The sequence below is a fragment of the Rhineura floridana genome, chromosome 22, assembly GCF_030035675.1.
Source record: "Rhineura floridana isolate rRhiFlo1 chromosome 22, rRhiFlo1.hap2, whole genome shotgun sequence".
NCBI lineage: Eukaryota > Metazoa > Chordata > Lepidosauria > Squamata > Rhineuridae > Rhineura > Rhineura floridana.
Genome location: NC_084501.1, coordinates 4194488 through 4210805, shown reverse-complemented (window position 1 = coordinate 4210805; position 16318 = coordinate 4194488). Strand labels below are relative to the sequence as shown.

Here is a 16318-nt window from a genome sequence, read left to right as displayed (position 1 = left end):
GAGGAAGTGAGACGCTTTTGGAGCTTCTGAGGGAAACTTGTGAAGAGAGCCCCCGTTCCACCCCCCAATGTTGCCTGCACCCTCCCTGCTGTGTGCTGCCAAGGTGCCCCCCCGCCCCCTTCCTTCTTGGCAGCAGCTGTGGGGAAAGCGTGAGGTGCCTTCAACCCCAGTCTCTTTTCTCTCACATTCTTTCCTCAGCAGTGCCCAGAGGAAGGTTCTCGCCTCCCACCTCCAGCCAAACAGTTTTGAACTCCGTGTGAAGCTGCTTAAAGGGAAAGTGCATTCAATCTCTAAAATCCCAGATTTTGAGTAAAAAGGAATGGAGTTTGACTGACTTTGTACGTTCCTCGATTCACAATACAGAGATGGAGACACACTGAAATCAGCATAACTGCAGACATGTCTGTACTCTGTGTCACTTCAGAGTAGTCTTTCCTCTAGGAATGGGCCACAGAAATTCATTTCAGGCCAAATCTTATCAAATTTGCACTTTCTGAAATGTGGGAACTGGAACGCAGACATCCTTTGAAATTTGCACTTATTTGAATTTCGCAATGCACTTCTCCAGCCAAACAGTGTTTACAAAAATGCCTGTGTTATAGGAGAAAGTGTGCATGAAAATGAATATATGAGTGAAAATAATATACAAATCTGCACTGTATGATGATAAATTTCTTGCAAAAATCTGTGCATTAGTCAAAACGGCCTGCAAAAATGTGTTTGATTAGGAGAAATTCTCACTAAAATGCTGGAGAATTTTCATGAGGATTTTTTAAAATAAAATTCGCAAATTGCTGCAGAAACTGGAGAACTGAATTTAAGATTGGAAAAACAAGCAACTGAGAGAATGAAAATTGGCAGATCTTTCCATCCTTACTTTCCTCCCTGGTTTGGGTACTGAATAATCCTGGTTGCCTTAAGAAGGTAAGAAGAGCCAGGCTGCTGGATCAGCCGATGGCCCTTCTAGTCTGGCATCCTGGTCTCACCGTGGCCAACCAGGTGCCCGTGGACTGCAGTTTGAATTCTGTGGAATTACAATTGCTACAACAGGCAGAAAAATCATTAAGTGGTCCACCAAGTTCTTCAGCAATTTTCTGGTGGTCCATGGGGGGGAAAACAATTGGGGACCCCTGGACTAGAATGAACTAGGAGATGTTTCCTTAATGGGAGCTAATGATTTGAAGGGATACAAAGATCTCTCTGGAATGCTTAAAATGACACTTTATATGTTTGTCTGGCACTGTAAACTGCATTCATTTATCTCTACTAATGCGTTCTTCTGCATGCCCTTGCTTCAGCAAGTGCTGTGAAAAGAGTCACAGCGCAACAGGAGACCTAGCCTGGGATCCTCTGTAACTTTTGAATGCCCCAACCAAGAACATCCACCTCCAACGTAGACAAAAGGAGTTCTGGCTCTTACCTGTGATAAGTTTATTTGCTGTAGTGGTGTCAGGAGGGTCTGCTACCCACCCCAGGGGCGTTTGGGGGTTTCTAAGATTCTGCTGCATTTGGATCAGCATTTTCTCTTGCCTTTGTTTCTTTCACTGTAGGCATGCTGAATACCTGCTCCTGTTCTGGAGCTTTTGCAGACTGGAGGAGGTTGCTGTCCCATAGAGGACTTACTGGTTGCCTGATATAAATAGTCCTATCTTAATCTGCACTCCGTGGCAGAAGCAGCCTGACCAAGGAAATCCTCCTACCAATGGAAGAAATGAGTTTATCACCGTTAAGAACCAACACTCCTGTCTCCAGGCAGAGCTGAGGAAGACCCCTGCCTGAATCCCTGGGCAGCTGCTGCAAACGAGGGTCGACCTGGGGTAGCCAACGTGATGCCCGACAACATCTGGAGGGCACAACACTGGCCACCTCGTGTGTAGGTTTACAATTCTAAGCTAGATGGATCTGACTCAGTATGGGGAAGTTTCCTTATCTTTTGGGCTTCTTCACAATGGCTGTGTTCGGCATCCATTGCTGGAGGCAGCATACCTCTAAACACCCGCTGCTTGGAATCACAAGTGGGTAGAGAGTGCTGTTGAGCTCATGTCCTGCTTTCAGGCTTCCCAGCAGAGGCATCTGGTTGGCTGCTGTGAGAACAGGATGCTGGACTCAATGAGCCTTTGGCCTGATCCAGCGGCTGGGCTCTTTTTATGTTCTCCCTGCAGTGTTCTGCCACCCCACCTTCAGACGGCACCCTCACCTTCATGAAAAGCCACTACCTGATGGATGAGAAGATCAATAACCGCCCTCTGCTGGTGAAGCACAATGTGAAATACACCCAGATTACAGTACACCAAACTCGGAATGCCTTCGGAGTGCCCTACAATGTGCTGTTTCTTGGGACAGGTATGTGGTTTTTTTTGTCTGAGTAGTAGAGAGAGCAGCTCAGAACATCGAGTTATGTGCTTTGTGTCCTCTTTATTCCTTTTGCCCAGCAAGGGGTAACAACGAGGGCTGCAACGTTTAGCCCAGCTAATTAGCTGGACTCCATTAATCGGAAATCTTTTGGTTTGAAAAAGTAGAAATCTCAGGGGCTGGCTTACATTTGTTAGTCGCCTTATACAAAAAAAGTCTCAAAGCAATTTAAGATGAAATACAAACAGATACAAACAATTAAAAACTAGGCATTAACTAGGCAATTAAAAACTGTGGTATATGTCCCATTCATGGCATCAAAAGTAGCCAGATAATATGCCAGTCTCTGACTGTTAAGAATTCTAAATGCTCCCCCAGAAGAGGCTGAGAGATTTGGTTGTGTAGTTGTACTTGAATTCTTGCTTTTAACAGAAGCAAAAGCTGAGAGTAGCCATACGCACACCCTCGAATTCAGGAAAGCTGATTTTAATAAACTCAGAACAATTGTAAGTACGGTTCCATGGCAAGCCACCCTAATGAGAAAAGGAGTCCAAGATGGGTGGGAGTTTCTAAAAAAGGAAATTCTAAAAGCGCAATGGCAAGCAATTCCAAGGAAAAAGGGGGGCAAACAGCAGAAGAAGCCAATGTGGCTTCAAAAAAAGCTTAGAGCTAACCTGAAAACAAAAAAGGACACATACAGGAAGTGGAAAGAAGGCCAGGCCACAAAGGAAGAGTACAGGCAGGTATCACAGAATTGCAGGGATGGTGTTAGGAAGGCTAAAGCTGAGAATGAGCTGAGGCTAGCGAGGGATGCTAAAAGCAACAAAAAAGCTTTCTTCAGGTATGTCCATAGTAAGAGACAGAGAAAAGAAATGGTGGCATAGCTACTCAATGAGGATGGCAAAATGATAACAGATGACAAAGAAAAGGCAGAAGTGCCCAATTCCTACTTTGGCTCAGTCTTCTCCCAAAAGAATGACCCTCCCAGGAAACATGAAGTAGAAAGGGCAGGATTGGACCTTGAGATTGATAGACAAATGGTCAAGGAATACCTAATCACTTTGAACGGATTCAAATCGGCAGGGCCCAATAAACTGCATCCTAGAGTATTGAAGGAACTGGCTGAAGACCTCTTAGAACAGCTGTCCATTATCTCTGCGAAATCATGGAGAATTTGTGAAGTGCCGGATGACTGGAGTAGAGCTAATGTTGTCCCCTATCTTCAAAAACGGCAAAAAGGAGGAATCGGGGAACTACAGACCAGTCAGCCTAACATCAATCCCTGGAAAAACTCTGGAGCAGATTATAAAGCAGTCAATCTGTAAGCAACATGAAAGTAATGCAGTGATTATTAGGAGCCAACATAGATTTATGAAGAACAAATCCTGCCAAACTAATCTTATCTCATTTTTGATCAGGTAACCTCCCTTGTAGACTGTGGGAATGCTGTGGACATAATATATCTCAACTTCAGCAAAGCTTTTGACAAAGTGCCCCATGATATTCTGATTAGCAAGCTAGCTAAATGTGGGCTGGATGGAACAACTATCAGGTGGATCCACAGTTAGCTACAGAATCGTACTCAAAGAGTGCTTACCAAAGGTTCCTTCTCAAACTGGGTGGACGTAATAAGTGGGGTACTACAGAGCTCGGTCCTGGGCCCAGTGCTCTTCAACATTTTTATTAACGACTTGGATGAGGAGGTACAGAGTATGCTTATCAAATCTGCAGATGATACAAAATTGGGGGCACAGCTAATACCGTGGAAGACAGAAATAAAATTCAAAGGGACCTTGATAGGCTGGAGTGTTGGGCTGAAAACAACAGAATGAAATTCAACAGGGATAAATGCAAAGTTCTACACTTAGGAAAAAGAAACCAAATGCACAGTTATAAGATGGGGGATACTTGGCTCAGCAATACGACATGTGAGAAGGATCTTGGAATTGTCATTGATCACAAGCTGAATATAAGCCAACAATGTGATGTGGCTGCAAAAAAGGCAAATGCTATGTTAGGCTGCATTAACAGAAGTATAGTTTCCAAATCACGTGAAGTACTAGTTCCCCTCTATTCAGCACTGGTTAGGCCTCATCTTGAATACTGCGTCCGGTTCTGGTCTCCGCACTTCAAGAAGGATGCAGACAAACTGGAACAGGTTTAGAGGAGGGCAACAAGGATGATCAGGGGACTGGAAACAAAGCCCTGTGAGGAGAGACTGAAAGAACTGGGCATGTTTAGCCTGGAGAAGAGAAGACTGAGGGGAGATATCATAGCACTCTTCAAGTACATGAAAGGTTATCACATAGAGGAGGGCCGGGATCTCTTCTCAATCGTCCCAGAGTGCAGGACACGGAATAATGGGCTCAAGTTGCCGGAAGCCAGATTTCGACTGGACATCAGGAAAAACTTCCTAATTGTTAGAGCCATACGACAATAGAATCAATTACCAAGAGAGGTAGTGGGCTCTCCAACACTGGAGGAATTCAAGAGGCAGCTGGACAGCCATCTGTCGGGAATGCTTTGATTTGGATTCCTGCATTGAGCAGGGGGTTGGACTTGACGGCCTTATAGGCCCCTTCCAACTCTACTATTCAATGATTCTATGAAGCAGAGTATGCTGGCCAGACAGCCCAAAGGAGTGCTTTGCTATACTAAATTTTATCCGTATTAGATGAGGCTATTATGTACCAGCAGCAATAAAGTTGTTTAAGATTAAATCACTAACCATTTCTATATGTAGAACAACTCAGACCCTATCCCAGTTTCACACCTCTGCAAGTAGTACAATCCAGATTTCTGAGGGCTATCTTCCACATTCCTCATTGCGTCCCAAATGTCGCCTTACCACTGGAGGCTGCCCTTCAGGAGATCAAAACCAGGGCATAGCTTGTTACGTTTTACTTCTGTCTGAAACTAATTTTTCCCCGACTGGTTTAGCTCTGCTAACATTACAGCATGAGTTGCAGTCAATGTGGAAGCAAACCTTGCCTCAAAAGCTCCAGTCATATGGACTCTCCTTGGGTTATCTCATCTCCCGTTTATATGATACAGCTAGAATGAATCTCAGACAATGCATTGCTGACATTGAATGCCAACATGATCTGGGCAAAATCTGCCAAATGTACCTCAATTGACAGAGCACTCCAGCCCAATAAACCTGCCAATTATCTTTTCAAACTCTCGCAGAACTTTTATAATGACACGTTTTAACATCCTCCCCTCAGCAGTTGTGGAGGGAAGATATTTGAAAAATCCCTTACCATGACTGCAAGGTCCCTTGTGACGCTGGAGAGGTGGAAAAGGTGACCCATGTCCTCCTGTACTGTTCATTCTATTGTGATTTACACAGAACTGTAATCAAACCTCTCCTACTGAAATCCCTGGACAATCAGATGCATTCTACTTCTTCTTCTACTTCTTTCTGACCAAAATACATGTGTTACTTGTGGTGTTGCCAAATTTTGCACTGCAGCGAGCAAAACTCGCCAGGAACTGACCCTAGTCATCTTGTAATTTTTGTTTCTCTTGGAATTTATAATATATTTTAACAATCTTATCCTATTTTATTCTACCCTATTTTATTGCATTGTAATCTTCTGTATATTAGGATAATCTTCTCTTTTGAGAGTTTTACATCTGTATTTTATGCTGGTAATTGACCGTAACAATAAAGATTTTATTTGACTTTATACAGTAATTTCAATAATTGTTGGTGGAACCCCATAATATGCAGTCCAGGTCCGTAGTGAGGGGGTGCTCCTAGATCCATGTTTGTCGCTAGAGGCCCAGGTGACCTCAGTGGCTAGGAGTGCCTTTTACCAGTTCCAGCTGGTAAGACAGCTGCGGTCATTTCTGGACCGGGATAGCCTGACCACTATTGTCCGTGCACTGGTAACCTCCAGGCTGGATTACTGTAATGCACTCTGTAGGTACGACCCTATCCAAAGCAGGCACCTGACCAATTATCAGAACTCAGAAACCACCAACCTACAGTGCCTCCATCTTGCTAGGATTCAGACACAGTTTATTGGTCCTCATCCTGCCCATCACCGAGACCAGGCAGAGGTCCAGGGCTTGCACGGCCTCTCCCGATCCAGATGTTACAGAGAAATAGAGCTGGGTATCATCAGCATACTGCTGACACCTTGCCCCAAATCTCCTGATGACTGCTCCCAAGGGCTTCATATCGATGTTAAACAGCATGGGGGACAAGATGGTACCCTGCAGCACCCCAGAGCACAACTGATAGGGGGCCAAAATACAATAACCCAATGCTATGACCCTGGAGATACGATTGGAACCACTAAAACAGTGCCTCCAATACCCATCTCACCATGTCAGCCCAGAAGGATACCATGATCAATGGTATCAAAAGCTGCCAAGAGATCAAGTAAGAATAACAGGGTCACACTCCCCATGTCCTTCTCCTGATAGAAGTCATCGATCAGGGCAACCAAGGCCAATTCAGTCCCATAACCAGGCCTGAACCCAGACTGGAATGTGTCCAGATAATCTGTTTCATCCAAAAGTACTTGCAATTGCCGCACCGACCCTCTCAAACACATTCCCTAAGAAGGGGGTATTTGTGACCGAACAGTAGTTGTCGGAAACCAATGGGTTCAGGGTGGACTTTTTCAGGAGCTGTCGGATCACTGCCTTTTACAAGGTGGCTAGAACCACTCCCTCCTGCAATGGTGCGTTGACCACACTCTGGATCCACTCGGTCAACAACCCTTGGCAAGCTTTAATAAGCCAAGAAAGGCAAGGGTCAAGAGGACGTTTTTGGCCGCAGCATTATGATGTTTTACTCGTGTCCGATCAGCCGCACAGCATGTCTTTTGCACTTATGCTCAAGCTGTCATCTAGCCTGTTTCATTGACATTAGCTCACTGACGTCAACAGACCCCTGACAATACAGAAAAGCTCAGCTGGACAGCTACTTGACAATGCAATGGTGGCAGAGAAGTGGGTCTCCTTCGGTGCCCTCACCACCACACAGTAGGCATGGTTATGATGTTTTACTCATGCCCGATCAGCCTCACAGCATGTCGTTTGCCACTTGTTGTACAGCCTGTTTCATTGCCCTTAGCTCACTGGTGTGCCAAGGTGAAAACTGGGCTCCACAATGCTGGAGAGGGAGCTCAAGGGCAACCATGTCAGGAGCCTGATGTGCCTTGCTGTTCCACAGTGTGACAAGGGCTTCAGCAGGGTCACCTGCTCTATCTACTGGAAACTTCCCCAGGGCATTCAGAAATCCTCCGGGGGTGGACCAGGCTGAGAGTTTGTTCTGTCACCAATGTTGTGAAGTTGCACATGCTTTCAGTATCTGTCTGTTTTTTTCCAGGAATTCAAAATAACTGTTCATATTGGTAAGCTATGTACCTAAGCAGCAGTTCTTGCCAGTAGATTGCCGGGTGGTGGGTGGAGGAGGCCCAATCTACATCTACATATATGGCGTACTGGGCCCAGGAAAGCCTGTTGGCACCCCTGGTTGTAAAGCCCTTTGGCTGCCGTTCCCCATGCATCTTCGCTCTCTCTGCTTAGTAGCTGATTTGCCCTTGGAGTTAGGATGGGGAGGGCCAGGGAACAGAATTTCCTTTCTCTAGCTTACTTCTCCTTGATCAGCCAGTCAGTTAAAAAGCCATCCCATTCCCTGTAGGGAAGGCTCTGAAAATGAGGATGGGCTCTGCAGCAGACGGAGAGTTTGGCTTCCCTCAGCTGTTTTGTCCCCACTTGATGGAGACAGGTCTGCACTGAAACAAATAGTTCTGCTGCTGTCATGTCTAATTTGAAACTCAGTATCTGCATTTTTCTTTCTGCAGACACAGGCGCCCTTCACAAAGCGGTGGCTGTTGGCAGCAAGGCTTACCTCATTGAGGAGATCCAGATATTTGAGAAGCCAGAGGCAGTCCAAAGCCTGGTGCTGGCCCCTGAAAAGGTGGGCAGCCTCTGTTGGCTAGGAACTGGAGCTACAGGTCTTTAGAGGGTCATCACTCAGTGGCAGAGCACCTGTCTTGTATGCAGAAGGTCTCAGGTTCCAGTCTCCGACACCTTCAGCTGCCAGTCAGAGTGGGCAGCCCTGAGCTGCATGGCCAGTGCTCTAAGTCGGTACGGCAGATACTATGATGATATTTTTTTTTATGCCCATGACAGTATTGTTGTGCAGGGAGGCTCACAGAATCATAGAATAGTCGAGCTGGAAGGTGCCAGGGATCCAAACATAGGGCAAGGCAATCCTTTAGGAATCCTGATCCCAAACCATCAAGAGCAGTGGTGGTTAAACGTTCTTGGCTCGAGGGCAACATTCAGCCTTGGCCAACCATCTGGGGGCTATATGGCAGTGGTGGGTGTGTCCAAAAGTGGGTGTGCACACCCTACTTTCACATGCTCATGCAGGTCACACATGCACTGGCACACAGCCTCCATGGAAATCAGCTGGGAGGGGGTTCTGCACTCTCTCTACTCATCAAATTATTGATCTGGAAATGGAGAGATTTCAACCCTCCTCAAGACACAGGGCTTTATTTACCCCAGCAGCCTTTTTTTTGCCACTTTGGTGAAAATTCCAGGGGGCGATTTTCTGAGGGACTGAATCATGCAATTGGGGGTTAGCCACCCCTGATCTAGACCTTTAAAACTCAAAACGGTCACCTTAAATCAGCTTTGGAAATTCCCTTATGTGCACCTTTCCATCGGGCTTCCTATCTTTTAGCCGCTAGCTTCATACTTCTCAGGACTCCTCTCCAGCCCTTAGCCTGCCATTGTGTGAGGTTTGAATCCCAGCCAAACTGACAACTTCCACTTCACTCAGAGAAGTCGGAGTGCATACTAAACTGTATCCTTAACTGAACATTCTGTGCTGCCACACCTGCTCAGCCAATCAGTGTTCGGAGCAACAATAAACATTGCGAAGTATATTTGGTTACAACCAACAATGCCAAACCCTGTCCACTTGGTTTCAGTCTTAAAAATACACATAACTCTACTGTTGTACAAAAATAAAAGGTGAAAAAGAAAGCATTAAAGACAGTGTTTCCTTCAAATAATTAGCTTTCATTTGTTACTATACAGTACCTTCTGTTTCCTTTAGGTTCTCAAAGAGGCTCTTATACTGAGGATTGGGTCATGCAAATTCATTTAAAATGTACTCATTTAAGCAGGATAAAAATGTAGATTGGGGTGGCGAACCTTTTTAAGACTGAGGGCCGCATTTCCTCATAGGCCGCCACTGGGGGCCATATGCCAGTGGGGGATGTAGCCAGAGGCAAAAAGTGGTTGGAGCAATTAATGTCTCTCTTACCTTTCTAGGCCACTTTCCATGATGGAGGATCCCCCAAGCATCCTGGCCCCAAGCAATTTGGGCCCTTGAAAATGATGAAGGAAAAATTGATTTCTTTCCCTATATTCACACACAACAGGCGTTAAAAGCAGGCCTGTGTGTAGGGAGAGCAGGCAATGAATGGTCAAGTTCACCTTGCTGTAAATTTCTGAGCCAAGATTTGCTAATGCATGACCGGCAGATCATTAATTTGGTATTGTTTTAAGCAAAACGCGTACAATCTTTTAATATACTTTTTACTATTTGATCTTGGAAACGAGGTTTCTGGTCTTGTATGCGCAGAGTGGCGCAGAGTGGTAAGCGGCGGTAACGCAGCCAAAGCTCTGCTCACGGCCGGAGTTTGATTCCAACGGAAGGAGGAAGTCGAATCTCCGGTAAAAGGGGTCGAGGTCCACTCAGCCTTCCATCCATCCGTGGTCGGTAAAATGAGTACCCGGCATACGCTGGGGGGTAAAGAAAGGCCGGGGATGGAACTGGCAATCCCAACCCATATATACGGTCTGCCTAGTAAACGTCGCAAGATGTCACCCTAAGAGTCAGAAACGACTCGCACTACAAGTACGGGGACACCTTTACCTTTACCTTTAAGCTGCAGAGCAATGGCAGCTAAGGGAAGTTTTCATAACAGAATCAAGGTAGAAAGGAGATAAAATTTGAGCTTGATACTGATTTTTTGCAATAGCATGATGTGTATAATTTTACTTCATAAATATAAGAAGTGTGTTTTTGAGGTGAGAGGTATTCTGAGGTGGGCTACATCCCTCAAAATTACCCCTTTTCTTTACTGCGTTCTCTAATCACTCTTTATATTGTGTGGCTTTCAGCTATAATTTAAAATTAATCTTTCTCTATAGCAGTGAAATTATAAGTGGAATTTCATATAGAACTTCCAGTCACTCTAAGGAGAACCAAACTTGGCCTTGCCTCATGGTATCACTTAAAAGAACAGGTTGTAATGTCCTAGAGATGTCGCTGGCCAGCTTGGCTGATCAGGAGCCATAATGGAATGGAATGTATGGAACAAGATCATCAGTAGCGTATGACATGGAATAGTGGTAATATCAGTATCAATCTGGGAAGACAAGACAATAGGATGGGAGGTATCTGTAATATTATGAATATACATGAATTCATTTTAATAAAGTTATCTGGTTGGTTTGGAAACGATTGTAGAGAGGAGGAACTGTGGTGTTGGGTGGGCAGGAACTCATGAGATTGGTGAATCACTGTCACATGCTGTAACTGTACTCTATAAAAAAGCTTGCACACAGTGCCTCAGTGCAGTCCTCTCCAGACTTTCTGGAGGATTGACCCTGCATATGCTTGTAAGAATAAAGACCTACCTTTTTGCTTTAAGCCTGTGTCATTGATTACTTAAAGGACCCCCAGGAGAAAATAAAAAATTCCCCATCATCCAACCATGCAAAGCCAGCAGTTTCTGGCTTCTGGCACACACATACACCCCTCTATCCTCTATCCTCCAACCAGGCACGTAAGAGGCAGTTCAAGGGCCCATTCCAACCTGACAAACACACCCAAGGAGTACAAGGAACAGGGCCACTGAGAGAGAGATGCTTGATGAGGGGGTGTGGCCTTGGGAAAGTCCCGAGAGCCAAATAGAGAGGCCTAAAGGGCCACATTCAGCCTTTGGAGCTGGGATTCCCCACCACTGGTATAGGTGAATAACAAATACTTAATTTTTAATATTTATTATTTAAATATTTAATATTTTTAACTACATTTTATTTTTAATTTTCAAAGCTAATGCCCATTGCCACACCTTATGGTAATGAGACCTAATACACCATATTAGGAAGGGATACCTTTTGCCTATCCTCCTTTGATGGATGCCTAATAATATTGATGTCTCTCTATGCTTAGGGGATCGTGTATGTGGGGTATTCCAAAGGAATCCTACAAGTCCCATTGACAAACTGTAGCATCTACAAAACCTGTGCCAACTGCATTTCTGCACGAGATCCTTACTGCGCCTGGGATGGACGGAAGTGCAGACACATCCGGGGTGCAAAAAAGTAAGTATTTGCAGGATAGAGGCAGCACTGTGAAAGCACATAGGAGATGAAAGGGTGGGAAGGAAGGCAGAATAAGAATTATTAGGGCTATGCACCAGATTTGTACAGATTACAGTAACAAAATCAGGCCAGTTTCAGGCCTATTCATATCTGTTCAGATTGGGTTGAAGCAGCAACAAATCTCTACAGATTATAACACTCTCTAATGAACCCAGACAAGATGCCTCTGAAATGGAGCAATTACACCACCATATAAGAGAGGGGGAGAACAGCTAGAATGCCATCACTCCTCACATACTCTCCAATCTGTGCTTGGAAAGGGTGAAGTCTTAAAATGCAGACATCTTTTGTAAGTTCTCTCTCTTATTTATTTATTTATTTATTTATTTATTTATTTATTTTTAAAACTTATATACCGCCCGACTAGCAATAGCTCTCTGGGCGGTGAACATAGATACAATAAAATACAATATAATACAAAAACATCAGTCTAAAATCAAATTTCACAATCTAAAAACAGCAAAGGCTAAAATCAAATTACAAACATTACAATCATTAACAAAAAATTAAAATGCCTCGGAGTAGAGAAAGGTTTTAACCTGGTGCCGAAAGGATGATAGTGTCGGCGCCAGGCGAACCTCCTCGGGGAGACTATTCCATAGTTCGGGGGCCACCACTGAGAAGGCCCTTGATCTTGTCACTGCCCTCCGGGCCTCCCTATGAGTCGGGACCCGGAGGAGGGCCTTCGTAGCAGACCGTAGTGTACGAGCCGGTTCATAGCGGGAGAGGCGTTCCGACAGATATTGAGGTCCCGCGCCGTATAAGGCTTTATAGGTTAATACCAACACTTTGAATTTGGCCCGGAAGCGTATTGGAAGCCAGTGCAAGCGGGCCAAAACAGGTGTTATATGGTCAGACCACTTCGTTCTTGTTAGCAGTCTGGCCGCCGCATTTTGCACCAGCTGTAGCTTCCGAACCGTCTTCAGAGGTAGCCCTACGCAGAGCGCATTACAGTAATCCAAACGTGAGGTTACCAGAGCATGTACTACTGATGTAAGATCCTCCTTACTCAGGTAGGGACGTAGCTGGGCTACCAATCGAAGTTGGTAGAACGCATTCCGTGCCACAGAGGCTACATGAGCCTCAAGTGACAGGGAAGAGTCTAGAACGACTCCCAGACTACGAACCTGTTCCTTTAGGGGGAGTGTAACCCCATCCAGGACAGGATATGTATCCACCATCTGATTGGAAAAACCATCCACCAACAGCATCTCAGTCTTATCAGGATTGAGTCTCAGTTTGTTAGTTCTCATCCAGTCCATTGTCGCGTCCAGGCAACGGTTCAGCACATTGACCGCCTCACCTGAGGAAGATGAAAAGGAGAAGTAGAGCTGCGTGTCATCAGCGTACTGGTGACAACGCACTCCAAAACTCCTGATGACCACACCCAGCGGCTTCATATAGATGTTAAAAAGCATGGGAGACAAAACCGAACCCTGCGGGACCCCACATTGGAGTACCCATGGTGTCGAGCAATGTTCCCCAAGCACTACCTTCTGGAGACGGCCCGCCAAGTAGGAGCGGAACCACTGCCACGCAGTGCCTCCAACTCCCAACTCCTCAAGCCTCCCCAGAAGGATACCATGGTCAATGGTATCAAAAGCCGCTGAGAGATCAAGGAGAATCAACAGAGTTACACTCCCTCTGTCTCTCTCCCGGCATAGGTCATCAAACAGGGCAACCAAGGCCATCTCAGTGCCAAAACCGGGCCTGAAACCCGATTGAAACGGATCTAGATAATCGGTTTCATCCAATAGCGCCTGGAGCTGGTCAGTAACCACTCGTTCCAAGATCTTGCCGAGATATGGAACATTTGCCACTGGTCTGTAGCTGCTGAAATCCTCTGGGTCCAGGGAAGGCTTTTTCAGGAGTGGTCTCACTGCTGCCTCCTTCAGACAGCCAGGGACCACTCCCTCTCGCAAGGAGGCATTTATCACTTCCTTGGCCCAGCCAACTGTTCCCTCCTTGCCAGTTTTTATTAGCCAAGAGGGGCAAGGATCCAGTACCGAAGTGGTTGCACGTACCTGTCCAAGCACCTTGTCCATGTCCTCGAACTGAACCGACTGAAACTCATCCAACAAAACATGATAAGACTGTGCTCCAGACACCTCACTAGGGTTAACTGCTATAAACTGAGAGTCTAGGTCCCGACGGATGCGTAAGATCTTAGAAATGTTTGGTGGGAGTTGGGTTGCATTTGTTCAGCTTGTTTATGTTTTTTATTCTTTCCCAATCCCAAGCCCCATCCTTATTTACATATGTTACGCTGGCTGCCCATTTGCTACTGGCCTAAGATCAAGGTTCTGGTTTTGGTGTATAAAGCCCTGTACAGCTTGGGACCAGGATACCTGAAAAATCATCTTACATCTTATATAGTTAGTCAGTCACTGTGCTCTGCAGGTGAGGGCCTCCTGCAAATACCATCTCATTAAGAGGTCTGTTCCACACAACATAGGAAGTGGACCTTTAGTGTTGTGGTACCTAACCTTTGGAATTCCCTCCCGTAAATGTTAGACAGGTAATCATCTCTGTTACCTTTTCAGCATCTACTGAAGACCTTATTTCAACAAGCCTTTTAAGTACAGACCTTATCATAAGCTGTAACTATGGGCTCATCTATACTGTAATTTACTGTGTGTTTGGTGCTACTCACATCTCCTTTAAATTTGCATGGTTCACATGACATTACCAGCAAACAGAGGCTATCACGCACTTTCCCCCTTGTACTAACCCAATCCGCTGATAATACGAAAAGGGGAGGAAAAAAATCTCCACTCTGTTTTTCTAGAGGTTGCAGACTCTTTGCTCTGATGCTTTTAGGTGAGCGTGCCAGTCATTCCGCTCTCCACGCCTACTATCTCCTCCCTTCTTTGATTTTGTTTCCTGTGGGCTGACAACTTCCAGCTGCTCTCCTCCATTCTGCTTGCCTTGTTTATGTTGCTGCAAACGGTGCCTTTATTTTATTTCCCCCCTTATTTATTTATTTATTTGATTTATATCCCACCCTTCCTCCCAGCAGAAGCTCTAAAAACATTTCAAAACATCATAAAAACAGACCTTAAAATACATTAAAACAAAACAACATTAAAAATATTTTTTTAAAGCTTTAAAAACATCTTTTAAAAAGGGTTAAAACATTATTTAAAAAAAGTATGTTAACAAGCAATTCTGACACAGATGCAGACTGGGATAGGTCTCAACTTAAAAGTCTTGTTGAAAGAGGAAAGTCTTCAAAAGGTGCCGAAAAGATAGCAGAGATGGCTCCTGTCTAATATTCAAGGGGAGGGAATTCCACAGGGTAGGTGCCGCCACACTTGTGCACAAAAACATAACACTGCTCAAAGAAAGATTTGTATTTCAGCTGTATCCTACCAGCCATAGGCAGAGAAAACACAGATATTTGCACTTCCAGGATTTTTTAAAAAAGAACTTACTGCAGCTGGTAGAACAAACTGAGTATGCTCGGTCACCTAGCAACCAGAGGGAGTAAAAATATATAATTAGAGGGTGGGGCCACAAGGAAACAGCAAGACTAAAGTGCCCCCAAAATGCTTAGATTAGTGAAAACAATGTATTAAAATGCATTAAATTAGGGAAATTAATGGGGGGAAATGCAAACATTAGGCAGAAATTTGTATGTTAGGTGAAATTAACATGAAAATGCATATTCATTTTCACGTGGACTTGAAAAACATTGCAATCTGATGTAGAAATGGGAAGAATTGAACTTAAGGTTTGAAAATTAAGAAACTGAGAAAAAAATGAAATTGACGGATTCCACCATTCCTATAATCCAGCAAGACAGTTCTTACTTTCCTGCGTTTCCTTTTCCTAGGAATAACTTGGTGCAGAATATTGAGACAGGGAAGCCGGATGTCAGATGCCTGCATAGCAGTGGAAACGGCAATGTCTCGCCAAGGTCAACAATCTGGGCTGTTGTGGTGGTCCTGGTTTTCTTCTCCTATCCCATCAAGCTGAAAGCGAAAAGCAAATTGGAGGGGTGCAGGACCCTCCCCAAAACCAATAAAACATCCTGGCAAGAGAAAGCCCTACTCAATGGCAACCAGAGCCCTCTGCAAGGCGGCCCTTTCCAGGACGCTGCTGGCAGCTGCAAATCCTGATGTGTTGAAGTGGGGGTCCTTTCCAGGACATTAAATCCTGACAACCACTTGGATTCAGCCTGGTAAATGGGGATGACTCCAGAAGCCATAGCAGTGGAGGAAACCTTGCCTGACCTGGCTGGCTAAACCCCATCAGCGGTTGCCGAGAGCAACATTTTGAGATCACATAAATTTACACAAGTGACCTTACAAAAGTCTTAGCGCTATTGCGATCCTCTTCCAAAACACTACCAGAAAACACAGAGTTATATCTGATCTCATTTTTTCCCCCTGGTCTTGTCTGTACGATGTGACGTAAAACCCAGGACTTCGTGCTGGCTGAATCTGTCCCTCACCTTCAGGCCTCTGTCCCCATCTCCATGGATAAAATACTGGGAATATGTCTTCATGCATTCACACTTGCAGCCATA

At 45.0% G+C, this 16318-nt stretch overlaps 1 protein-coding gene across 1 annotated transcript in view; it reads left to right on the top strand.

Annotated features, from left to right (window-relative positions):
• Positions 1-15908, top strand: part of LOC133375148 (semaphorin-4A-like) — a 32465-nt gene extending 16557 nt beyond the window's left edge. Inside the window, exons 10-13 of the mRNA XM_061606713.1 lie at positions 2163-2343; positions 8178-8293; positions 11576-11727; positions 15623-15908. Of these exons, the coding sequence (XP_061462697.1) occupies positions 2163-2343; positions 8178-8293; positions 11576-11727; positions 15623-15908 (735 nt within the window). The remainder of the gene's footprint in view (positions 1-2162; positions 2344-8177; positions 8294-11575; positions 11728-15622) is intronic.
• Positions 15909-16318: the final 410 nt, after the last annotated feature.